This window comes from Melanotaenia boesemani, chromosome 5, assembly GCF_017639745.1.
Source record: "Melanotaenia boesemani isolate fMelBoe1 chromosome 5, fMelBoe1.pri, whole genome shotgun sequence".
Lineage (NCBI taxonomy): Eukaryota > Metazoa > Chordata > Actinopteri > Atheriniformes > Melanotaeniidae > Melanotaenia > Melanotaenia boesemani.
In genome coordinates, this window is record NC_055686.1 from 29,111,890 (window position 1) to 29,139,116 (window position 27,227).

At 42.6% G+C, this 27,227-nt stretch overlaps 1 protein-coding gene across 1 annotated transcript in view; it reads right to left on the bottom strand.

Moving 5' to 3' along the window:
- Window positions 1-27,227, bottom strand: part of ank2b (ankyrin 2b, neuronal) — a 96,171-nt gene that overhangs the window by 5,717 nt on the left and 63,227 nt on the right. Inside the window, exons 32-47 of the mRNA XM_041984390.1 lie at window positions 25,678-25,832; window positions 25,391-25,602; window positions 24,611-24,815; window positions 24,424-24,520; window positions 24,107-24,335; window positions 23,713-23,838; window positions 23,174-23,296; window positions 22,961-22,987; window positions 22,690-22,711; window positions 19,012-20,556; window positions 16,006-18,015; window positions 15,428-15,505; window positions 15,144-15,275; window positions 13,760-13,912; window positions 13,434-13,668; window positions 12,500-12,560 (exon numbers count right to left, since the gene is read on the bottom strand). Of these exons, the coding sequence (XP_041840324.1) occupies window positions 12,500-12,560; window positions 13,434-13,668; window positions 13,760-13,912; window positions 15,144-15,275; window positions 15,428-15,505; window positions 16,006-18,015; window positions 19,012-20,556; window positions 22,690-22,711; window positions 22,961-22,987; window positions 23,174-23,296; window positions 23,713-23,838; window positions 24,107-24,335; window positions 24,424-24,520; window positions 24,611-24,815; window positions 25,391-25,602; window positions 25,678-25,832 (5,410 nt within the window). The remainder of the gene's footprint in view (window positions 1-12,499; window positions 12,561-13,433; window positions 13,669-13,759; window positions 13,913-15,143; window positions 15,276-15,427; window positions 15,506-16,005; window positions 18,016-19,011; window positions 20,557-22,689; window positions 22,712-22,960; window positions 22,988-23,173; window positions 23,297-23,712; window positions 23,839-24,106; window positions 24,336-24,423; window positions 24,521-24,610; window positions 24,816-25,390; window positions 25,603-25,677; window positions 25,833-27,227) is intronic.

Sequence of the window (27,227 nt, forward strand, 5' to 3'; positions counted from 1 at the left end):
CACATGATCAGGGGGCTGCAGGAACCATAAAAAACTCTTAAACTGGTGGAGATGATAGATCACACCCACATACCAGCAAATTCCACATTTTACAGCTAATTCCACTTTCATTGTGGATCTTTTGAGCAATGGGCATTTCGCACACTGCTGAACATGCAGGGTTCAAAGGGTGCAGGTGCAGATGTGGGCAGATGTTAGCGAATTCTTCACAGCAGTTTATATCATCAATGCTTCAAACAGAACAACTCCATATACATCACCAAACCACAAACATGTCCATTTTTCTCCACTCCTTAACCTGGAAGTTTAGTTGCTCATGCACAAAAGCACTCATCAGCCTGGTTTAGTTCACACAGTGGGAGTTTAATCTCCTGAGTCTGAAACCCAGCTTGGCAGCCTGAAACCAGTGCAGCACTGTGATCATGCTCAGCCTCTTACCCTTCCCAGGAAGTCGTCATCATCATAATACCCTGCCTGATCTCTAGAAGGAAGCTCCTCACATGTGGGGACACCGCCCTCTGTGGGACACTCCCGTGAAGCCTCCCAATCATAAGCAAATTCTCCGAGATGTTCGCTGCTAAAAGAGAAGCGCTTGCTGTTTTCTGTTGGTAGAAAAGGTTGAATGGCACACTGAAAGCTTTCTTTCTGGAAGCTGGTGTCATGAGTCCTCCTTGGAATTGGTGAAGGGGGCTCAGAGATGTCATAGACAAGCTCATGTTCCAGCTTCACATCGTCCAGATCAGAGAAATCCTGCCTGCAGTCAAAGAACTCCAGATCTGAATCAGAATGCTGGGGAGACTTTCTGGCTTCATTTAGTACGTTGTCTGGCTTCTGGGATTCAAATTCTGAGACTGTCCTCTCAAACTCCGAGAGGACTCTGTTAAAATCTGGAGAAAACATAAAGTCTTCAGCAGTTTTAGACTTTCTCCTGCTGGTATCAAACTGGGCTAAACTGGAATCGCTGAACACTGGGGACACTGGACTCAAATCCTTTAAGGAGGCTTGGCTACCTTCAGAAACTCTCAGGGTCTGATGTCCAGAAAATACTGCCTCATAATCTGGGGGTACCAAAAACTGATGGGACACGGGTGAAAAGAGTTCTTCTTTAGGGGACAACTCCCAGTCCGATTCCCGCTGAGCCATGCCTGACGTTCTGTATGAAGGTAGAACTGGAGTTACAGCTCGGTGCGTTGAGTATGAGCTCAGCTCAGGAAGTTGTAGGGGAACAGACTTCACCGGCTTGTCAGCAGGACACAACACATCTGTTGTACTGGCCTCCTGTGTTGGTGCTTTACTAAACAACAGCTTACTTTGTTTACCACTTTCTGATGGAACGTCTGTTTCTCCAAGAGGAGCCTGGAAGTGAAATTATATAAGTGAGTTATCTCTAAATTTACAACCCCAACTCCAAAAAAGTTGTGATGCTGTGAAAACTGTAAATTACAGACAGAATACAATGGTTGATAAATCTTGGATTTTATTCCCAGTAGAACAAACTTTTGTTGCTCCTGTTCCAAATGATGAAATGTCTCAGTTTCATCATCTGATCTGTTGTTGCTCTTCTACTGGGGATAAAACATGACCTGATGGGATGTAGAAATCATTGCTTTCTGATTTCATTTACATTTAAGACAGCGTCACAATGTTTTTGGAAATGGAGATGTTGCAGAATATTTTATATGCACCTGTGAAATGACAAGGAAAAGCATCCAATTTTAGAACAATGGGTTGTATTTGTAGACATAACATGCAGCTGGCAGGTGATAAAAATTGGAGGAGTTGTTAGTAAGAAATGAAGAGAAATATTCAGTGTTTCCACTTTCGCAATGCAAACCAGATTCATTCCATGTGTGATTAGTTGGTAAAGACATGTCTTTAGACTGAGTTGTTTGGTAATTATTTCAGTGGCTTGTTACTAATTTGACCAAAGCAAGCTGCTGGATTGTCATGCTCTCAGTCTTACCCAATGAGCAGCTGTCTTTACTCCTCCAGATCTAATCTCTTCATTTCTCTTCACATCTTCAGCTGGTGACGGCCTCACAGATGGTTCTTCTCTGAAATCTTCCTCACAAACACTGGAGAAACTTTCAGCTACTGATCTGTGCAGCATCCTTTCTCTGAACGACAAGTCTTCTTTGACTTGTTGCCAGTCAGGGATAAAATGCATGTCGCCAGAGTTTTTCTCCCTGCTGTGACTTAGCATGGGTGACATGGTCATTGGCTTTGTTTCAGGTAATGATGAAGACTGATCACTGCTACCATAACAATGGTTTAATTCAGTGTCTGATTCAAGACTTTCAGGGCTTAGAGGTCTAGGGCTATAATCGATCCAACAATCAATAGGTAGAGCCACAAACTCAGAGTCTGATGACAATGAAACCGGTGAGGATGATCTATCAAAGGGGGTGACATCCATAAAATATGAAGACAATATTCTCATAAATTCTGGTACTGGTGAGTCGGGCAATAGTCGCCGATATTCATTGACAGATGATATGGATTCAGGTGAAGATGGTCTATCAGTGTCTGCAACTTTCGATGATATGACCATGAGCTCATACTCTGAACCTGAATCCAGTGATTCTGGGGATGCTGACTCATGCATAATGGTGTACTCTTCCAATGCTGCTGTAAACTGGGGGATTGGAGAGTCTGGAGACAGCGACCTGTTCTCATTATACTCAGGCATAGATTCCGGAGACGATGCTCTTTTGTCAGCTAAGTGCATGGATGATTCAGATGACATAGGCCTGTACTCAGGCATTGACTGTGAAGATAACGGCCTCTTGCTCTCATCCTGATCCTCAACCAGAACAGATTCTGGAGATGATGGCCTTGGATCTACAATCTCGGACTCCAGATGTGATGGCATGTAGTCTATATCTGATGAGAGGGATTCAAGTGAAGATGATGTTGTTCTAAGAAACTTTACACATTCTGGCAAAGCCAAGCTGAATTCTGGAATGGGGGAATCTGGTGAAAGTGGTCTAAATGGACTAATTGATTTTACAGATTCAGGTGAAAATGCTCGTGCTTCTACCACCAGTGAAGTAGGAGAGAAGGATCCTGGCGAATAGCTGGCATAATCAGTGTCTGTATCAGGCTCGTTTTTTGCTTCAAGGTCAGGTTTTTCAAATGTGTGTTTTGCCTCCCTGTGTGGAGCAGCTCCTAAAGATGAGATATGATCTGGTAAAGGTAAGCCAGCCATAAGCGGGTCTGTTGTAGTAAACCGACGCGTTATCTCTAAATGTGTTGATGTGTTAGTGGCATCTTGCTCATTTTTAGCTTTGTCTTTATTCTGTTCATCTTCAGCTTTGCCAATGAACTGCATGAATCCTGCCTTACTGTTAAAGGTTTCTCCTGCATAGTGAGGATCATGCACTTGAGATATCAGCTTCCACTGCTCACCATCATGAATGAGTCTGTACTCATCTACCATAGTAGCTGATGCCTGAAGTAAGAAAGACTCCATGGGTGATTCTGGAGAGACTGCTCTCTCTTCTGAACAAAACTCAACCAAAGACTGTGACCAATCATCAGAATCTGAATATTCTCCTTGTGATTCATTTCTTACAGTCATGAAGGTTTCCACAAATGCCTTTGTATAGTCAGGAACTGGTGATTCAGGAGTCAGGGGTTGATATTCATCATCTGATCTTTCTGACAGAGGTGACGCTGTTCTCTGGTCAACAACTTCTTTGTCAAATGACTCAAAATCATAACTCATATCTGATATCAGTGAATATGGGGATGGACTCTCACTGTACCTTTCTGCTCTTGCAGTCTCAGTAATATTTTGAGCAAACCAAGGAAGTGGTGAATCTGGAGATAGCCTCTTGTTTTCGTCAACTGACTGAGTAGACTCTGGAGATACAGATCTAATGTTTCCAAGTAATGCTAATGCTGCAGCTGACATGGGTCTGGATTCTGGCAGGGACTCAACTGAGAGTGGCCTTTCTTGTATTTCTGATTCAACTGATTCAGGAGAATGTGGCCTGTCCTCTATACCAAATCTCAGGGACATTAAAAACTCACCCAAAGCCTCCTCGACATCTGATTCAATAGACTCAGGGGAGGGTGATCTATATCCAACATTTACAATGACACGTTCAGGAGCAGCTGTTCTGTACTCAGGTATTGGCGAGTCTGGTGACAAAGGCTGGTATTCATCTCCAGATGCTTCTGAGCTCGGTGAAGGGGGTCTATTGTCATAAAAGAGTGATCCTAGACTTATAACAATGAATTCAATATCTGAACATGCTGACTCAGGGGATGTTGACCTACATCTAAAAATAGTTTCAGGTAATCCAAACACTGGTTGTGAAAAGTCAGGCAAAGGTGAATCAGGGGAAAGTCTTACTGGTGGTGCAGATTCAGGAGAAGAAGGTCTGCTTTCAATGAATGCTGGGGATGGTAAGTCTGTCTCAAAATCAGAGAGCACAGACTGAGGGGAAGTGGACCTCAAGACCATGTGAGTTATTGTGGATTCATATAGTGTAAATTCAGGGATGGGTGAATCTGGTGAAAGAGCTCTAAATTCATCTTTAGAAGCAGCTGAACCAGGAGATACAGCTCTGTCTTTTAAAAGCCATGACATGCACAAATTGGTCTCTAAATCCTCATCTGAAAACATTGATTCAGGTGATGTGGATCTGTATCTTATTCCCAAATTACTGGAGGTAGGCACAATGTATTGGGGTAATGGAGAGTCAGGAGACAAACATCCATGATCAGAGTCAGATAATAATGACTGGCATGAATCTACTCTGTCAGAAGCAAACATATGGGAAATCAGAGGGGCATACTCCACTTCTGAAGTCTCTGATTCAGATGATGATAACCTGTAAGCTCTGAACTCAAGATGTGTGTCAAGAAAGGCTTGTTTGAAGTCAGGCACAGGGGATTCTGTGGAAAGTTCTCTATGTTTACCGGTGTTTAGTAAGGATTCCGGAGACGAAGGGCGGTCCTCTAAGACTACTGACAAAGATAAGTCCATTTCTAAATCTGAAAACACTGATGCAGGTGAGGTGGATCTTAAGGCAATGTGTGATATGCTGGACTCTTGCAGTTCATGGGTAAATTGAGGAATGGGAGAGTCAGGTGAAAGTGATCTAAGTTCATCCTTGGGTGAGGTAGAACCAGGAGACATTGCTCTTTCTTCTAAAAGCCACGGCATACACAAGTCTGATTCCAAATCCTCATCTGAAAACACTGCTTCAGGGGATGTCGATCTAAAGTTCATGTGACACATTGAAGGCTCAGGAAGCATAAACGCAGGAACTGGCGAGTCTGGACTAAGATCATCTTTAGGCGATATTGATCCTTCTTCAAAATGCCATGGCATACACAACTCTGTCTCTAAATCTTCATCTGAATACAATGACCCAGGTGATGTGGATCTCCAGGTTAAAATGCCAGGTTTGCTGTGTGTGTATTGGGGTATGGGCGAGTCTGGGGACAGATTCTGGTATGAGACTGACTGCGGGGAATCTGGTCTTTCTTCAACTTCGACTTTAAAGTAGTGAGAAATTAATGGAGCAATTTCCATACCCCATTCAACAGATTCAGGTGATGATAACCGGCAACAGCCCGAATCAACTGTCAAAGCTGGCCTGAACTCAGGTACTGGAGAATCAGCAGAAAGTCTTTTGAATTTACTGGCTGATGTTGAAGAGTCAGGAGATGAAGGCCGGTCCTCAAAAACCATCATCACACCGCTCATTTCCGTGTCTGAATCTGACCACACTGACTCTGGTGAAGGTGACTCTGTTGTGGCTATTAACATCTCTGATACAGGTGAAACAAACCTGTTGTCTGATTTTGAATCAGGTGGGAAAGGTCTCTGCTCAAGATTTAGTTCGGCTAAATCTGTAGTACCTGGTTTACTCACAGTATCAAACGGGACATTGATTAAAGAAGCATACTCAGTTTCTGATGGAACTAATTCGGGAGTTGCTGGCCTAAACTCAACAAATGAGGGGAAACGTTCAATTACTCGAGTTATGAAATGAGATCCAGGTGAATCTGATGACAGGGCCTGGCTTTTGTCTTCAGGTGTGACTGAATCAGGTGACTGAGGTTGATCAACTGAGACGGATGCAAATAAGCTGCCTTCACAAGCTGCATACGAAAAATCAGAGGACACAGATTCAGGTGGGGAAGATCTATATCCACCAACTATATTAAAAGATTCTTGTAACGTAGAAAACTGGAGAATAGGTAAATCTGTAGACAATGGTCCATTCTCATCCGCAGAGTATTCGGTCTCCTGTGAATCAGACCAATTAGCGCTCAGTTTCTGTAGGGCCTTAGGTAAGAGAGGTTTATATTCTGTTTCAGAGTCAGGTGACATTGGCTTACCTGGCACCTTTACATCCAAATCACACAAATCATATTCTACACAGGTTTCTGCATTATCAAACAGTCCAGCTCTGCTTGCAAAGACATCTCCAACATAATGAGGGTCATAGAGCTGGCAAATCAGCTGGTGTGGTCTCAATACCAGATTGGCTTCTGGCTGTTCAGGATTAGAAACAACTGATTCAGGTGAGTCTGGTCTTGCCTCTGTGAAGGCCACTTGCATTGAAAACCCATACTCAATATCTGAAATCACTGACTCTGGTGAACAGGATCTGTATCCAGAACCAGATATGAATGGTTCAGAAACTGCAGGTCTGAAGTCTGGTAGGGGTGAATCTGGTGGAAATGCACTATTTTCATCTACTGAGCTAGGTGATGATGGTCTGCATTCACTGGAAACCCTGAAAATACAAAGGTTTGATCCCTCACCTGACTCAGTTGATTCAGCAATGTAACTGGGAAAGAGTGGAACTTGGTAATCTAGACACATGTCCTTTAAAGACCCTGATAATTCAGACCTTGTTAACATTGTTTCCTGAGATGACAAAGGCCTGTACTCTGACTTTGAATCAATTGACTTTTGTCTCTTTCCCCCCTCTGTTTTCTGTGAATCCAACTTCTCATCATCATCAAATTCTCTTGCTTTCATTTCTTTGTCTTCCTGAACATACCCAATTCTTTTCCTAGCATACTCAAAACCCCCAGTTTTACTGAAAAATGTCTCCCCAACATATTGAGGATCATTTATCTGAGAAATAAGCTTCCAAACTTCAGCATCATAAACATGTTTATAGACTGGCACTTGAATTACCTTTAAAGATTCACCAGTATCTCTCAGCACTCTCTCTGTGGTCTTGTATTCTTGTGATTCTGGTGAGTTGGGTCTCTGTTCAAAAATACTAATGTCTTCATATGATTGTGCATATTCAATATCTGAAAATACTGTTTCAGGAGATGATAGTCGATGTTCAACAACTGATTTAGTTAGCTCTGATTTAAAATCTGGTATGGGTGAATCAGGTGAACATGGCCTGTTTTCATCAACAGAACATAATGATGGAGGTCTGCTTCCATCAAGCAAAGATGCCATAGAAATAGAACCATGCTCTATGTCTGAGGTGGCTGAAACAGGTGAAGAAGACCTTTCCAATGAGGTCATAAAAGACTCAAATAAACCTTTCATGAACTCTGGGATGGGTGATTCAGGAGAAAGTGGTCTGCTTTCACTGACAGAACAAACTGATGGAGGTCTTTTTTCATCGAACAATGATCCCAGAGAAATAGACCCATAGTCTATTTCTGAGGCAACTGAAATGGGTGACGAGGACCCTTCAAGAGTGGTCAAAAAAGGTTCAAACAAAACTTCTCCAAACTCTGGGATGGGTGAGTCGGCTGAAAGTGGCCTATTTTCATCAACAGAACATACTGATGGAGGTCTGCTTCCATCAAGCAAAGATGCCATAGAAATAGAACCATGCTCTATGTCTGAGGTTGTTGAAACAGGTGAAGAAGACCTTTCCAATGAGGTCATAAAAGGCTCAAATAAAACTTCTCCAAATACTGGGATGGGTGAGTCAGGTGAAAGTGGTCTATTTTCATCAACAGAACATAATGATGGAGGTCTGCTTCCATCAAACAATGATGCCATAGAGATAAAACCATGCTCTATGTCTGAGGTGGCTGAAACAGGTGAGGAAGACCTTTCCAATGTGGTCATAAAAGGCTCAAACAAAACTTTCATGAACTCTGGGATGGGTGATTCAGGAGAAAGTGATCTGCTTTCACTGACAGAACAAACTGATGGAGGTCTGCTTCCATCAAACAATGATCCCAGAGAAATAGACCCATAGTCTATTTCTGAGGCAACTGAAATGGGTGACGAGGACCTTTCAAGAGTGGTCAAAAAAGGTTCAAACAAAACTTCTCCAAACTCTGGGATGGGTGAGTCAGGTGAAAGTGGCCTATTTTCATCAACAGAACATAATGATGGAGGTCTGCTTCCATCAAGCAAAGATGCCATAGAAATAGAACCATGCTCTATGTCTGAGGTTGTTGAAACAGGTGAAGAAGACCTCTCCAATGAGGTCATAAATGGCTCAAATAAAACTTCTCCAAATACTGGGATGGGTGAGTCAGGTGAAAGTGGCCTATTTTCATCAACAGAACAAACTGATGGAGGTCTGCTTCCATCGAACAATGATCCCAGAGAAATAGACCCATAGTCTATTTCTGAGGCAACTGAAATGGGTGACGAGGACCTTTCAAGAGTGGTCAAAAAAGGTTCAAACAAAACTTCTCCAAACTCTGGGATGGGTGAGTCAGGTGAAAGTGGCCTATTTTCATCAACAGAACATAATGATGGAGGTCTGCTTCCATCAAGCAAAGATGCCATAGAAATAGAACCATGCTCTATGTCTGAGGTTGTTGAAACAGGTGAAGAAGACCTTTCCAATGAGGTCATAAATGGCTCAAATAAAACTTCTCCAAATACTGGGATGGGTGAGTCAGGTGAAAGTGGCCTATTTTCATCAACAGAACAAACTGATGGAGGTCTGCTTCCATCGAACAATGATCCCAGAGAAATAGACCCATAGTCTATTTCTGAGGCAACTGAAATGGGTGATGAGAACCTTTCAAGAGTGGTCAAAAAAGGTTCAAATAAAACTTCTCCAAACTCTGGGATGGGTGAGTCGGCTGAAAGTGGCCTATTTTCATCAAAAGAACATACTGATGGAGGTCTACTTCCATCGAACAATGATGCCACAGAAACAGAACCATGCTCTACGTCTGAGGATGCTGATTCAAATGATGAAGACCATTCTAATGTAAGACCTACAATAGATTCAGGTAAGGACTGCCCAAAACTAGGAACAGGTGAGTCAGGTGATAGGGCCCTATTTATGTTTATAGATGACACTGAATCCGGAGATTCAGGCCTGTCCGAGAAAAGCAGTAAAATATTTAAATCAGTTTCCATTTCTGGATCTGATAATGCTGATTCTGGTGACACTGATCCGAGTCTATATTCAGAGGGTCCTGAGAAATAGGCCATGTACTGAGGAATGGGGGAATCTGGTGTTAAAGCTCTCTGACTTCCCTCAGATCTCCCTGACAGGGAAGACTCTGGTCTAAGTAAATCCAGCAGCATGAGTGATTCTGGTGACATAGGTCTATACTCTGCCCCAGGATCAGGTGAAAGTGATCTCTGGTATGTTTCTAATTGCAAATCAACAGTTTTCTTTTTGAAAGACTCTTTGGACTTTGCCTGATATGGTTCAGTCCTTGTTCCATGAAACTGAATCTTTCCTACTTTGCTCATAAAAGTTTCTCCTTCATACTGTGGATCGTGAATATGAGAGATGAGCTTCCAAACTTGTGCATCATAAGTTAAACTTTGAACTGGCAGTGGATGTTCAGGTACAGAGAAAAATGCACCTGCAGGTATATCTGCAGATAATGGCAAAGATAGACCCAAATCCTCAGAAGCAGGTGACAGAGGAGGTGACAAAGACTGATCAGACTTTTGCATCACCTCAGGCATTTTAGATTTACAGTATTTCTTATGTTTTTTCATTTTCTTAGATTTTTTTAAGGCAAATGATTCAAACTTTTCACTTACAGGATTGTTTGCTTCCTCATCCACTTTTCCTCCAATGGACTGATCAAATTCTTTTGTAATTCCTTCAGCTGATAAGATGCCCATTTCAGATCTTTCTTTAGTAACCGTTTCCTGTGCCTCAAACATGTCAAGAAATTCAGCTTCTTGCAGTTCCTGTGCAACTTGCTTGTCAAAGAATTGGTCTGTTTCAGGATTTAACAGCCCATAACTACTCACAGAGCCTCCAGAATCAGGAGATAATGGCCTTTTCTCAAAGTGTGTTAGCAAAGGCATGGCCTCATACTCAACATCTGACAACTCAGATTCTGCTGATGATTGATAATTAATAGAAAAACCATGATGCACTGAAGGTATATACTGTGGGATGGGAGAATCTGGAGACAAGTACTCATTAATTGTGTCTGATTCAGTGGAACATCTTCTAATGTTTAACATGGCCAACTCTGGTGACATAGGTCTGTAATCAGGCTCTGAATCTGGTGAAAATGGTCTGTCCTCAATGTCAAACAAAGAAATAATAACCCAGTCGTCATCATTCTCATGTACCAACTCCACTGGTGTTGGTGGTTTGTTTTCTGTATTGAAGTCTGGTGATTTGGGTTTGTGATCAGTAGATAAGGAGTAAAACACTACCTGTGTGGATTCAACTGATACAGAGGAGGATGATGGGTGTCTAGGGACAGGTAAAACCATTTCATATTCAGCTCCAGAAGAAGGTGATGAGGCTCTGTCTTCATAATTAAATGATCCTGGAGACAGAGAGCCCTGTTCTACATTTGAACATAATGACTCAAGGGAGCTGGATATCGTCCTTTTTATTAGAAGAGCTGAGTCAGGCCAGTTGAGACTGAACTCGGGAACAGGTGAATCAGGAGAGAGGGATTTATATTCATTAACAGATGTAAAAGACTCTGGAGATGTGGCCCTGTCTTCAGAAGGTGTTGACGAAAGTGGCATTTCAAGCTCCATGTGTGATGACGCTGATTCAGGTGATGATGATCTACAGTCAGATGTTGTGAATGGCTCCTGTCTGAACTCTGGGACTGGAGAGTCTGGTGGGAGTCGGCAACATGCAGTGATCGACTCTATGGATGCAGGAGACCATGACCTCATCTCAGGAAAATCAGCAGCTGCATGAGGATCAGGTGTAAAAAGCCAAGGCACTGTTTCTAAAATAACAGATTCAGGCGATGATGCTCTGTCCTCAATGTCAAAACTTAATGACTGAGGTGAGATAGACCTGTCACCACTATAGTCACTGCCTGCAGATACTGGCCGTCCAAATGGTTTTCTATTGGAAACCATTGGCATTAAAGGTCTTTCCTCTCCTTCTATGCCTAGTAATAGTAGCCTATGGGCCAAAGCTCCAACATTGCTAGGTTCCCAAGGAATAACAGGTGGCGGAAGTGGTGATAAGGGCCTAAAGTGAGGTACTGGGGAATCAGGAGCAAGGAAGTTTAGCTCATTTAGTGATAACACAGATTCAGGTGATGAGGCCCTGCTCTCAGTCAGTAATACTGGTTTAAAGGGAACACATTCAGGTGAAAGAGACCTATCATAAATGGACAGTTCAGGTATTGATTCAGATTCAGTTGGAGACTCTGCTCTCTGTCTGAGTAACAGTGGTTTCTCAAAGTTGCTCTCAACATCTACTGAATGCACATCTAACTTCTCAAAAGTTGAGTCATGTGACACCTCACTGAAGGTGGAAGTCGTAAGATTTTCCATTTTTTTAGACATAATCCCTGACTTTTCCCAGTTGGCTTGAGTGGTTGCCTTGTGGGTTCGATTCCTATCGTGAACGGATCTGACATCACCTGAAATGGAGACCTCAGTCTCAACTAGAGAGTCTGAAACAGCTTCAGTTTTTGTGTGTCTGGCATCTGCCCTGGCTCCTTGAATGATGTCCTGGAGGGGTGAACTCAAAGGCAATGTTGACACATCCTCACTATTTGATTCCACAAGCTCAACATCATATCCATACAGGACCTTATAGAGTCGATGTGACACTTCATCAAAGTGTCCCTTGGCTGTTGGTTTGCTTTGTGTAGATTCTGTCTGCATACTGACAGCTGAAGTAGGCTGAATCATTTCCTCACTTGAAAATTGTTGAGTAAATGACTCTTTTTTAGAGACCTCATCAGTTCCTTTAAGCTCCATTGAAAGTTTCCTGAAGTCTTGTTCAGCTTGCTCACATTCAATCAAGCTTTCTCCATAATCTGTCATAGACAACGGACGACTTTCGCATAAGTCTGATCGAGAGTTGTTGGGTGTCTCCCACCACGCTGATGGGGATGTGCTGTCTCCAGAATGGGTAGTTCGTAGACACTCCAAGCTCCATTCCTCTCCCCCCTCTATTCCTTCATTTTCAACAGCCCCTTTGTCATTATCATCAGAAGTGGGATTGGGAGGTGGGGTAACCTGGGTGCACAACTTGGGTCCCCCTTTGTACACAGGGTCTATGACATGGGATCGGAGATGGTAGGGAGAGGTGCGGTACAATGTAAAAAAAGCACTTACATGTTTATAACTGCCTGTCTGCACCGCGTCTGAGATTTCCTCATATATTCTTTGTGATGAGCTGCAAGAAAAGATAGTTTCAATATTTAGTTGCAAAGTAAAATTAAAAGATAAACTTAGCTTATCTTATCTTAGCTTATCTTTTAAGATAAACTTAAAAGATAAACACTGAGCACTTTATCCGGTCCACCTGTACAACTGCTTTAACACAAATATCTGACCAGCCAATCACATGGCAGCAACTTAATGCGTTTAGTCATGTAGACATGGTAACAACCACGGACAATTAGTATATGTGTAGACGTCACATTGGTCCCCCCTTCGTACTTCACTGGTGCAATGCATTTCTTAAAAACCTGTCTTAAGTGGTGGTTGTATGTCAGTTTTCATGGTATGATGTTTAAAAATGAGGTGTTAAATCTACTTTCAGTGCCATTTAACTATTTAACCATGCCATAATAAAATAGATCTACTTATGGCCTCCTGTCAGCTAGGAACAGGAAACTAAGGCTACAATTCACACAGACTCACCAACACAGGACAATAGAAGATGGAGAAATGTTGCTGGACAAATCTGCAGCAACTGTGTGACGCTATCATGTCAATGTGCATCAAAATCTCTGAGGAATGTCTCCAACTCCTTGTTGAATTTATGACACCAAGAATTTAGGCAGTTCTGTAGAAAAAGGGGGTCCAACCTGGTACTAGCAAGGTGGACTGAATACAGTGTCCGGTGAGTAGAGTTTATATAGAATAAAAACAGTTTATAAACTTGGACATCAGACAAACACAGATAACATTCATCATCAAATCAAAGTCAAATGTGAGAGCAGTAAAGTTTAGTCCTATTAACTATAAACAACATATTTAAATCCAATCCAGATCTAAAAGGAAAAGACTTTTAGGGAGAACTGTATCCCTGTGGATAACTCACTGTGTCGTTTCCATCTCCTTTTGCAGTTTTTCTTTTTGGGCGTTTCTGAGACGGCCTGCTGCAGTGGAGCCGGCTTCAGATCTTCCTGACATGTCATGAAGTGATGACAAACTGGAAGACAGGTCTTCTGCTGATACCATGGGCACTTCTTGTCCTGATCCTGGACTTCTACCTGTAGTGTCCTTACGTCTGCCAGGTCTAGGACTGTCAATATCTTCATGGAGGGCAGAGAAACCTGTCCAGGCACAGAGAAAAGTGTTGGTCTGAATCTGTTACAACCACACAGAAAAAACAACATTTCCATCATCAAACACTGTCCTGTGCACCTTCACTGTGGTCCAGGGCCATGGTCCGCTCGATCTCTGCATAGGTATGTGACGATGTCTCCTCTTGAGTCGATTTGTTCATCTTGGTTTCAATAAGGTGGACAATGTCCATTCGGTTAATCTTGGTCAGTCTCTTGATAAGAGTCTCTTCTGCTGAGACAGGCAACAAAACCAAAAGGTTCAATCAGAAACTGAACATTAACATTTAAATAACTGTGGGCTAATTTATTCTCTCTTTACATACTTATATAGGTATGTCTGTTTTCAAATGTCAAACATTACTATCTTTATACTCCCATGCATGCAGGAGCAGGTGAAGCAGAGTCTGCAGTCTGATACGACTGCGATAAAGAGAGAAGAAAAGAGTATTTCTGGCTCATAAACTGGATGTTCCTCTGCAGCTAACTGCAGAAACCCCTCTGAGGGTTTAAGAGCATATCTTAAATATATGGACGTTTATTCCTACGCAGTCCTGTATGATGTAAATCCAGCATGGACCCATCTCTGCATCCCACCCTTTACAGAGTGCTTCCACATGATCTGATCCAGAATGTTGGGAGTCTAAAAATAAACCAGCGTGTGGTAAAAAATAACCACCTGTGGCTGGAATATGATCTTCTCTCTTGTTCTTTACATACTAAATATTAAATAGTTTTAATGAAAATTCAAGTAGTTTTAGGAAAAGTCAGGGACCAGCACGGCTTTGTGATTTTATTCCAAAGTTATTGAATTTGGACATTTCAAAAAGGTCTTGTTCTTGTTATTATTGATTTACCAGAGATATGTTCATCAGTCCAGATTTAACCTGGAGGTAAAGTCAACAGTGAGCACTTCTGAGCTGCAGAGGAGAGAGCAGCAGCTGATCCCTCATCGGTGCTTCTCTAAACGTTCAGACTGCAGCTTTTTCACCTCATATGTGCTAGTCATGTGATTTAACAGGGATTTCTCAGCACAACTTCTGAAGAGACTGATGAGGAGGAGGAGTTCATGCAGCTGGATCATTACCTACGGAGCCGGTACAGGCTGTTTCCTCCATTATAACCAGCAGCTCCTAAACTGGGAGGAAAATTGCCCCGTATCGGCATCGGCCATAAACAAATCCATATGCGTTGATACCTAGTGATTATGTACATTCTCAGAAAGGCAGGGTGGTAGACATGGCGCAGCCATTAAATGCATCGCAACTACTTCTTCGTTGTTCCTTTAGCTGGTCACATGTGAACTATAGTGTGAAACTACTGCTCTGTTTGCAGTGTTGGGTATGCATCTACAAGCTCACATAAAATGAATGTAATGGACGAACAGCTCTGTCCGTTATGCATATTCATCACTGAGCATAAATGAGCCCTGAAACTTGTGAAATAAAAAGATGATTGTCTGTGACCTGTCGAATGCTGGCCCTCCCTCTCTGCCCAGGCGTGCAAAAGAGCGTGGCTTTGGTCCAGCAGTGAGTTGGGGTTTTCAGCCCGTATCAAGTTGATCTTCTCCTCACTGAAGTCCAGTTCTCCTGCTAACTCTGGGAAAGAAAGAAAATACAGCAACAATCAAGACAATCTGAAGATAAATATGAAATTCATGGTGTTTGTTTACAGTCTACAGAGTTTAGAATTTTGAGTTAATTAAGAATGTGCGTTACGAATGTGGTAGGAACTGTTGAGTGCGACTCACCAGTCCAGCTGAAGCCCAGGTGGTCGGCTATAATGGCCAACCGTTGTTCTTTTCTCTCTGCCTCATCCTGTGGATCTACTGCAAATACCACCAGACAGCCATGAGCGGTCGAAGCCGCAAGGTAGACCAAAGTATGTCACATTTACAAACGTTGTCTTAAAATAACCCTCACTGGCTTTCTTTCTTTCTGTTAACAGTTTGGGTGACTACTTCATTACCTAAGGAATAATTAGACACAGACATAATAAATCTGTAAATGTTGGAATAACTTGGTAATTTCAGTATTGAGATTTTAACTTTAATTCAATGTGTTTGTTTAGACTATCGAGACAAATTCAACACATGGGATTTTGTCACAAGTTCCACAAAGCCTTTATGCCAATCCTGAGATTTTCATCACACATAGAAGGAAAACGAGACATCATTACACACATAAACACAGCTTCAGCAACACAGCAACAAGGGTCCTTAAACTACAACGGGACATAACTACAAGAGACAGAGAGGCAGCACCGTTACAGCTAGTGTACTAATGAGGCACAAGAAATAGAGAACAGCCCCTTAAACTGGGGGGATACCTTGACTTTGGACTTTATCGTCTGGGATTCGCTGCATCTGTGTTTCAACAGGGTCGTCCCACAGTGGTCTAATGGGAAAGACGGCTCCTGACGGAGGGAACTGCAGCTCAGGGAAAGTTTCTCTTTCTATGATCGATGGATCAATCAGACTGCTCTCATCATCTGAGAGGGTGGCTAAAGCCTCTTGCTCTTTCTCTGTCTCTGCTTGTGCCAATCTTGCCACAAGTTTTGCCGCTTCATCACTTATCTCTTCAAAGAACTCAATGGACTGTTTGGGCAGGTCACTTTTCTCTTTGGTGGGCGTTGCTGAATGGGACAACTGACCACTTTTGCCCCGGACAGGCAACCTGGACTGGAAGCCTTTAGATTTTGCTGACTCAGCACTCAGGGGACGACCCTGTTCTTTTTTAACAGAAGACCTGGAAGACTCCCCCTCACAGAAGCTCTTGGCTTTGGAAGATGGTGTCTTCGTTTTTATGTCCACAGAGGGACCTGCATCTGTCTCAGATTTTCTCCGTGCATCCTTTTTTACGGAAACCTTAAGCTTTTTCTCTTGGGTAGATTCAGCTCGTTTGGCATTCGAATCGGGCTTTACAGTGCCAGCCTTGATGGGAATTCTAGATTTAGATTCAGAACTGATGGAGGCGTCTTTTTTAGAGGCGGTTGAGGAAGACGTTGAATGAGAAGGTGAAGGAATCATTGATTTGCCCCGACCTTGAGAAGAAGACTTAGCTTGTGCTTTGACTGGAGTCTTTTTAACGCTACTAGAAGCATTTTGTTTAGATTTGCTTTTTGTTTTGGGGGCTTCTATCACCGACTGGGCCTCCTCTGGAGAGGAATCAGAGGACTCCTGTCCCTGCTCTGAGTAAACCGATCTAGTGACTGTAGTTTCTGCAGTCTCTACATTTGTTATCATCTGTTCAGGCGAACTTGTATCTAAATCTAAGGATCCCTGATTTACATTTTTATCAGTTTTAGTCTCTGAAAGTTCAGAGGAAGTCTGATCTTTCTTTGTAGATTTGGTTGAAGCGGAAATGCCCATTTTAGGGATTTTAGATTTGGAGGCATCGGCCCTAACACCTGGCTGATCCCCCTCTGGTGGGGAGTCAGTTGTTTCATTTGACATCTCATCTTCCTCGATCTTAACCTCTAGTGTAAGATTCAAACCAACTTCATGTTCTGTTGCTGCTCTACCTTCTTCCCTGGCCTCTTCTAAGACAGGTTCCTCTAAAGGCTGTTCACCTATCTGGAAAAATGCAAAGCCACCTCCCTCCTCCTCATAGCTTCTCTTAGTCATATCAATGGCACCACTTCGCGTCATCTCAAAGAGCTTCCCTTCTTGGAAAAGGAAAGGATTGGGTTCACTCGTGGGCGTGCTTTCCTCTGTTGGGGTTCTCCCAGGTGTAGTGTCTGGAGTTGCCTGCAGAGACTGACGATCAACAACCAGATTCAGAATCTTCTGCTCCTCCTCTTTTACCCGAGCTGCAAAAGTGGCATCATCCTCTCTCAGGGCAGACCATGAGTCTGTGTTTGCCCTTGCAGTGACACCTTTCGACTCAGTTCTAGGAAGATCCAGTTCTTCATCATCTTCCTCTGTGTCATCATAGATACAGACCTCTGGTTTTTTGTGACCTGTGGCAACAGAATCTGGTGCTCCTGCGTGCTCCCTTTGGTCTTCTTTGACTTCATCTGTTACATTGCTCCCTGGTTTTGGCTTACCAGTCTGTGCTTTGCTAACATCTAACTTTTGGTCTCCTTTATTTTCCTGTGACTTCCTTAAGCTCTCCTCTTTTTGCTCATCAGTCCTGTTTGCATTGTTTGATGTTGATGCCACTCTGGTAGTAAAGTCTTTATCAGCTTTTGCAGATGATGGGACTTTTTCTTCCTGTGCAGTTTTTGGTATGGTTTTTGAATCATGCTGGTCTGAGACAGAGTGAGGTCCCCCTGAAGTGAAAGTGGCTGATGTTGTGTTGTTGACCTCCTTGCTGTGGGGTCCATCATGCAAACCTGCTGAAAAAGGAGAGGGAGGTTGTACTTTAATATCGGGATCAATTAAAAGAACTATCTCTGAATCTTCTGTGGGTATACTTAGCCCACAATCACTTTGCGAAAGCTTCTTACTGGTGGGATCTAAAGTTTCACAGCTGTCATCCCCTATTTTGACATTTGCTGAAGGAACCAAATCTTTTCTAGACTTCTTTGTACTCTTCACGTCTTGTTCCATTTCATCAAATGTTTTTATTTTGGCTGCCATCTTAAACATCTCCTCCTCTGGAGTGATCTTTCTCTTAGCTTCATAGCTGTCTGTTGCATCCTCTTCTTCAGGGTCTTCAGGGATGACAGCCGGTTTGGATGGAATGGAGAGGAATGCATGGTCTGAGGGTTTGGGGTTTACCTCGTAACTTACCTCTTCAGAACTAGGAGTTTCAGGGGAGAGGGGACTCTTACCGGAACTTGTCATCTGAGATGTCTGCTCACAACTGTCATCATCAGCACTAGCCTCATGGTCTCGAAGCAGCCTACCACGCAAAGCGTCTTGGGGGAATTCTGCAGCTTTGTAGGGCTCTGGGTGGCTAGAGGATTTACTGGATGTATCAGGTTCTGGTGGGAAGGATGAGTGGTTTTTCTGATCTACAGGACTGCTCTCTAGAGAGTCGTGAGGAGGTAATTCCTTGGTTGGGCTGGGTTCAATAGAGTCTGGGGACTTATGGGAGGAATTCTCTTCCATGAGAGGACTACCCTCTAAAGAGTCTCTGTGGCTTATTGTCAACGAGTCATCAGCTAACGGACTCAGAGCATCTGATTCTTGTTTTAAAGGCAGCTCTAAGCTGTCACGACGCTGAGAGGGGGATCTAGAGGCTGGAGAACCAACTAAAGACAATGCTAACTGATGATCAGGGCTATCGTCATCACTAAGAAATGTTTCTACAGTCTCTGAGACTCTCTTTGTAAGCTTTTGAGGCTTAGATGGCTTAGACTCACTCCTCCTAACAGATATGGACTCACTTGTTGGATGGTCTTCATCAGCCTTGCTGGAAGAGGCAGGAAGGGCCATTTCTGTAGACATGTAGTCACCAGTGGTCCCTACACCAGAGTCTCCAGATTTCTCTGTGTCTTTAATGTCTTTTTTAACTCCTGCTGAAGAAGTCTGTTGTCCTGACAGACTTTCAGGGCTTGTGCCTGGAGTGGCCAGACCTTCATGTTTGTAACTGTCCTCTGAAATCAGGTGATTGGTTCCCTCTCCAGAACTGGCACTTACTGAGTCTGCCACACCCTCATGTTTAGAGCTATCAGAGCTATCATCAAGGCCACCACTTCCAAAGTCTACTGTTTCAGTTAGCTCTGAGTGGGCAGCAGAAGCTGGCTTTATTTCTTTCTCTTTGTCTTTCAGAGCGGGCTTATTTTTGGAAGGTTTGGTATCCAGCGATATTTCTTGTGAGACACGTGGTGTTATTGCTTTGGTCATGGTCTTTGACTGGATGGTTTCAGATTTTGTTGGTTTCTCTGATTTTGATGTGGAGGCTGTTTTGACCTCAAATAACCCAGACTTTCTCTTTGAGGGGTCCTGCCCTGTTTGGAAGGCTTGCATCAGCTCTTTAACTGACATGGTCTCCTCAAGTTTTTCAGATTCGGCTTTAGGGGATTTAGGAGGGGGCAGTTTTGATTTAGGAGTTTCTTTGGCTTTTGGAGAGGATTTGCTCATTACAGGTAAATGTGAAGGCTTGCTTCCGGTGACCTTTTTGCTCTTTTGCTCTGCCTCTACTTTTTGTTGTAAGGCTTTGACTTTGTCCTTTATTGAACCTATTGGCGTTTCTTCAATTACTGGAGATACAGGTGATTTAGGAACAGGGGGTGCAGGCACACTTAAATGAGCTCCTGCTTCCATCGTTCCCTCTACCTGTCCCTGGTCTTTCCCCTTTCTCCTCACTGGCTTTTTAACATCACCAGTGGTGGTTTTGTCATGGACTTTGGTGGGAGTGGTTGATTTTGAACTTTTGCGAAGTACAACATCAGTGAATCTTTCTTGGACACTCGCTTCTTGTTTAGCCTTTGCTTTGGAGCTTACTGGTGCATCCAGGAGGTATTCTTTAAGGTCACCACTGTCCTTTATGGCTTTAGGTCTGGGAGCTCCTCTGTTAGCTCTACTTTCACGTAAGACAGGCTCTTGAACTTCTAAGGCGGCCATTTTTTTGGCCTCTTCTATCTCGGTGTCTGAAAGGAGAACCCACTCCTCAGCTATTCTAATTGCTTTTGCTGCCTCCTCTGCCACTCCGCCCTGATATGTTCCACTCCTCAGTATCTCACTGACTTTCTCTAGGTCCTCTTTGACTTTCTCTAAGTCCTTCTCCATTATTTCTAATGGTTCTCCAGAAACTTCCTCAGTCCCTTTCTCTAGCCCACACCCTCCTAAGGAAGGGGATTTCTCTGTCGAGTCTGCAGTCAAGATGGCAGTCATTTTGATCAAATCTTGTTTCATCTCTGACACGTCGGATAGAAGATCTGGTTCTCGAATCAGCTCAGATTTCAGGGCTGATGTCTCCGTCTCTTCATCTTCCATAAGGAAGAAGAACAAGTAAGGAATAAAAAAAATCAAAAGTTCAAATGAAAGGAGACAGACATTGGAGAAGGTGGTCAGGATAAGACTGGAAGACACTGCAGGGATCATAGGACAACAAACTGATAGTGGATTCTACATCAGGGTACTAGAGGAATCAGGCTTATAATTGCTCATGTTTCTGGGAACTTGTGGTAATGCAAAGGCTAAATAATACCAATAGGAAAAGATATGATCCGGAAATAACTTGCTTATACACTCACACCCACACTCACAAGACAAAACTATACAGCAAAACTAACAATAACAAAACAAAAGGCTACACCAACTATGAGTGAAACCGTAGAAGCAAACAGATACTAAATAAATAGGAGCAGCAAAGGAAACAAACATATCTCAAGATTGCTCAGATATATGACAAATATCAATGTGATGAAAGGCAAAATGGCTTGAAATCAACAAAGAGTGCTAGATGTATCTGTTAAAGAAAGCCAGTGATGACCTACAAAACACACAATGATTTAACATGTCCTTCAAATCAAAGGAGGAAGAGGACCTCAGGAATGGTAGCATTCCCTCTGCCTTCCTCGTTCTGCTTCTTGTCTAATTTTACATTTTAAAATATAAATGACAACTTAAATAACACAAAAGAAGGTAAAAAACCCACAAGATGTGACCAAGAAGACCAAAACAACAAACAAACATTCAATAACACATACAGGCGCACACATACACGTTTGTGTAAGGCAAGTTATTTCCATGCAAAGCAAAGGGAAGTGCTGATGGAAAGGTTATGGAAAAGAGTGATAGAGCGAATAGACAGTCTAATATACAATCTGTAAAAACTTAGAGGAATGATCCCGTTTAGGAATGCCTTGAGTTTTTGGTATGAGGACATTATTCCCAGTAATTTTAATCAGTTACATAAAAGGTTTGTATGTAAACTGCAACCCAAATTCACAAAAAGTCAGAAAACAAAAAAAATTTAAGTAAACCAGAATGCAATGATTTCTACATCTCACTAAGCCATATTTTATCCCCAGTAGAAGAAGAACAACGTGTCAGAGGATGAAACTGAGACATTTCACCATGTGATGGAAAATATGAGTTGATAGTGAATCTGATGCAGCAACACATCTGGATAAAGTTGGAACAGGAGCAACAAAAGGCTGGGAAAGTAACTGGTACAAACCAGAAACACCTGGAGGAGCATTTGACAACTAATCAGGTTACCTGGCAACAGGTCAGAAATATGACCTTCAGCCTTGTCCCAAGCGCTCAAAGACTCCTCCAGATTCTCTGAATCTTCAGATGATATTCTACTCTGCAGATGGCGGATCTACAGAGTTTGAGGAAGATTTTTCTGAATGTTTAGAGCCAGTTTGTTTCAGATTGGTGAACCTTTATCTTCTACTGGGGATAAAATTTAGTTGATGGAATTGGGAGGTTGACCACATTCTGCTTTAACATTGCTCTAGAAACTACAGCTGGTCTAACTCTAAACTTACGGCTCCTAATTTTTGTTCACCAGGTTCTGGAATAGTCACTTGCACCTTGTTTCTGGATGAGGATGAGCAGATATGTTCTGGTAGAACAGTGTAAGAGGAGGAGGTCCTGATGGATATCAGCTCATCTAATTCCCTTCCTGCTTCTGGTTCATGCTATACTTATTTAACAAACTGCAGGCGACTGGGATTCCCACAACCAGTGATAAGGAGAGGGGTCTGGAGAAGCACAGATAACATGTAGCGGGTGAGATCAGTGTTTATGTACGTACGTAGATGGCAGTGTCTCACTCTTTCCCCGCATGTCCCATCTGATATTTTGTAGGTGAAAGTGTTAAATTGGAAACAATGAAGGTGTGAAAACAGAAAGAAAACATGAGAAAAGAAGTTGAGCCTCAGAGGAAAGAAAACAGTGACATGAAGATGGGAAAGTAAAGGCTTTTCTTCGGTGACAAATCTGAGAAGCTTAAAGTCTTGGATCAATGGTTTGAAGCCATGGGTGTATCATTCCTCTGCACTCTGTATTATTCTGACAGTAAATGTGTTACTTTGGTTAATAAAGACAAGCGTAGCAGCTATTTTAGTGCAAGCTAAAGATTAAATTAAATGAGAGAATGTACTTACATTTCTCGAACGTTCGGCTGGTCTGAAACAGAAAAGATAAATTAGAATTAGTTTGCTATGACTGCTCTATGCGCCCACTTTACCACAGCTACCACTAACATCATTACTTCCAGGAAAGCCACAAAAACAACTAATTTATTTACATCTTGGACAAATACCACTCCAGTCTACTACATTAAACACCATCTCTCAGCATATTTATCTGGTGGTCAGACGGTGGAAAGGATGGTAATGGGAAGGAAGCAGAGTGGGAAGCAGTGACTGCTTTTACCTCTTCCTCTTGGTCGGAATCAGACTCCTTTTGAGAACAAAAAGCAGCGAGAAGCAGAAAGGAGCACAGATACAAACAGTCATGTTAAAGGGAGGAAAAAGACGGGGTGGGATAATGTGTGGTTACCATAGTAACAAAGACAACCAGTCCGTGTGGTTTCAGGGATGGAAAAGAGGACTATTGAAGGAAGCATCGTTGGTGTGGTGTCCTCACCTTACAGTAGGATGGCAGGGTTATATTGAGGTTGCATATGGCATTCTGGGTGAGCGACCTGTAGTTCCTGGGTTCCTTCATGAACGACAGGCGGCCACATGGCTCCTGAGTGTTGTCTCTAATCTGCAAACCAAACAATGTTATACCAGTAAGATGTCTTCATAATTAGCTAACAGACAAAGAAATGTAGAGATAATGAAAGAAATAAATGAATCAAGAGAAAATAAAACTAAATAAATTTATTAATAAATAAACATAAAATGAATAAATAATAAAATAAACTAAATACATGTAGACATAAAATAAATAAATAATGAAATAAAAACAAAAATAAATAGATAAATGCATCGGGGAAAATAAATTAATATTAAACTAAAATTACAAAACTTTGATAGAGAAATAAAATAAAATAAAATAAAATAAAATAAAATAAAATAAAATAAAATAAAATAAAATAAAATAAAATAAAATGACCACACCTGGTAGGAGAAATCAGTTTGTAGAGATGTTGCTTTGTGAAGTGAAGGAATAAATCTTACTTTGATGAACAGCGCTAGTCTATTCTCTTTAAAGGCGTAGAAGCTGAACAGATGATGTTGGCCACTTTTGGTGAGGGGGACAAGGTTTCCAAAGCAGTCGGCATAAATCGGTTTGCCTTCCAGAACCTGACAAAAGAAAGAGGTACAATGGCTAGATTAATATATCATATTACTGACACTGTTTTCACTGGTCACATCATGTCAGACATACAGAGTTTCCCTGTAGTGGTCTGTAATGTCTACTTTCCAGTGCTAACCCTGATCTTTAGAGTTCCCCAAGGCTCCGTCCGTTGCCCCCTTTAGTTCTCAACACAAAATAGGACAGGTTTTAAAGCGATAACATCTTTATGTGGCCTCTGAACCTGGTTCCATGTTTCCAGAGTTAACTTCTCACCTCTACATCTCGGCTGCGAGCCACTTCTGTGAAGTTCTCCTGCTGTTCCAGTGTTTTATCAATCTTGTCATCAGTCATGCAGAAGCAGCGCAAGCGGGCTTCAATGGGATCATGGGTCTTGGCAAAAATCACAAACTTGGCCATATAGGGGACACAGATGATCTCTCGGTACACCTGAGTGGAGAAGCTGACAGATTCTTGGACTTGTCGACAGTCTATGAGCCAGAATCTAGAGATGGAGGGTGGAAAAGGAAAAATGAGCATTAACATGAGGTATTAACAGCTGCTACATTTGGATCTGGAGCAAATGGTTTTACCTGGCAGACACGTTGGTGGTGAAGGAGACGCAGTCATTGATAAACGTTAATGGAGTGGTTCCTGTTATATCCTCCCACTGGGCTGGAGTTGTTCCACCTTAACATCCATGCAAACACAACATCTGAGCATCAGCAGGTGTCCAAGGTTGTGCAGGTCAGAGGTTTGTGAATGTTTGTGTTTTCTAACCAGTTATACTACAGAGAAGTCGCAATGTGGGCGTGTCCCCTCCGAAACCGTTGAGGACTGGGTCAGAGCTGCTTGTGGGAACGGGGATGGTCATGGTGATGGGTTTATGGAACTTTCTTCTGCGGGGTTCCAGGGTAACAATCGGGCTGAAGGTGGCCTTGTTCCCCAGGATCTTCCTCACAACGTTCAGGCTCACCGGCTGAGCCTATGAGGGCAGAAAGAGCCTCCATTTTATTCCCAAACATCTACTCACATCAGGCCTATATTCCAAATGGGAATGTTTTCTATGCAAACAAACAAACAAACAAATAAACACACAAATAACCAGAACTGGTAAAGTTCTCTAATCTACAAAACCCAGCAGTTTGATATGAGGAAGCTTCTCACTAAAAAACTAACAAAGTGAATAAAAATAAATAATTAAATACATAAATCAAATAAAAAATAAAGAATAAAATAAAAATCCACATAAATAAAGTAATGACAAAAATTCAAATTAAAAAAAGATAAAATAAAGTAAATACATAAAAATAAACTAAATTAATGAAAAAATATAAAAGAACTAAATAAATAAATAATCAAATCAAATTAAAAATAAATAGAAAATAAATAAAGAAACGAATGAACTAAATATCAAACTATCTAAATAAGTAATTAAAAATAAAATAAAACAGAAAATTCATAGACAAAAAAAAAAAACAACTAACTGAATAAAGAAATGAATAAATAATAATAAAGTCCTATCTACTTTCTCCAGCTGCCTGTATTAATGAGGGCTACCTGCAGTCCGACCCGGATCCTCTTGGTGAGCGCCCCCTCTGGGAAGACTGCCTGCACCTGGGGCACCACGGTGCTGCTCAGGATGCCCCCCTCTGGACCAATCAGGTTGCTGTCCTGTTTGACCCGAGACACCACTGCAAAGTATTGTGGGAAGTCTCTGGTGATGATTCGACAGATGCGTTTCCTCTCCAGCTCCTCAGGTGTGTCCAGTTCTGGAGGAAAGGAGGCAACATAAGTCCGGGCTACGAACGGAGGGTCATCAGCTTTTTCTAACCACACACGCTCACCCTCATCCATGCCGTTTAATATCTGGTTGAGCTCCTCCTGGGTGTATTCACAGTGATGCTCCTTCCAGCTCTCTCCAGTCTCACTCCTCAGGATCACCAGCTCCCGCTCCTTCCCCCGCAGGGCGGCGAAGTGGGGGATCTCCACGATGACGGGGCTGGAGGGGCGGAGGGCAGGCCGTCAGATCAGGGCATGTTTAAGATGCTACCTGGCATCTCTGAAACCTAACTCTACTTTCTACATGTTCTATGAATCCTAAGGCATCGATCTTTGCTTCATCTTCAGCTTCTTTGAACTGGGGCAGACAGACATGCTGACTGTTTCCATCTTTAACTCACAACTTACAGTTGGTGTTTAATGTGAAGAAGCTTTCCTACTTACCTGATCTGCAGCTAGCGCTAACACAACATAGAACTGCAACACACATGCTTCAGGACAGCAAAACACAGGACACACAGCTGTGAAGCAGAACTGCTGGTTATGTAAAATGCTTTGTTGACCTGACAGAACAGCATCATATTTCTCATTCTGAACCCCGTCTACCAGGGACCACCAGCTCCGGTCCTTCAGGGCCGGCATCCTGCAGGTATTGAATGTTTCTCTACTGCAACACCTGATTCAGATAAAATAGATCTCCAACAGCTTGCTGTCAAGTTCTGCACAAGTCTGTTAATGACCAGTTCACCTGGATCAGGTGTTGCTGCAGGGATACATCAGACATCTGCAGGACTCCAGCCTTCGAGGACCACAGTGATCCCTGACTTACACACTGTAATATGTGGAAGAAAGTTCACCATCTCCAGTCCCTAAGGTTTTATGTTTCAGGACATAATTTAGAATAAGTGGATGGAAAAATTGCAGCATTCAGGTCTGTTAACATGCCAAGGAGGAAAGACATCAGAAATTATCTTAGAAGCATTTTTCCATCAATCTGGGGAGGTTATCAGGTCATTTCTAAACTATCTGGAGTCCATCATCCAACAGAGACAGAAACATTACATACAGCTGCTAATCTTCCCCAGACTGGACGTCCCAGACCCCAGATCTCTCCAGTTAAGTTCAGGACAGTCCAGTCAGAAACAGACTGAACCAGTATGGCTTGTTGGGAAGGTTGCAGGAGGAAAAAGAGCATGGCAGCATGGCTCAGGCTGGCAAAGCTGCATCTGAACAAACCAGCAGACTTCTGGAACCAGGTCCTCTGGACAGACCAGACCACGGTAGACATGTTTGGTCCTTAAACGCCCCATATCAGCTGTCAGCACAGTCGTGGAGGTATGATGGTCTGGACACCTGTATTCATCGATGGACCATGAACTCCTCTGGATACCAAAGAGTCCAGACCTCAGACAGGCTGGAGAAACCAGACAGGCTGGAGAGGGAGGAGGTCCAGTGTGGTCCAGTCAGGGTTCAGACCTCATCCTGACTGAGATGCTGCAGTGGGACTCCAGGAGAGTCAAATGTCCTCCACAACAATATAAGACTAATGAAGTCATCCAGACCATCAATACTTCAAGTAATTGCAGCTAAAAATGTTTCATTGTATCATGACGTG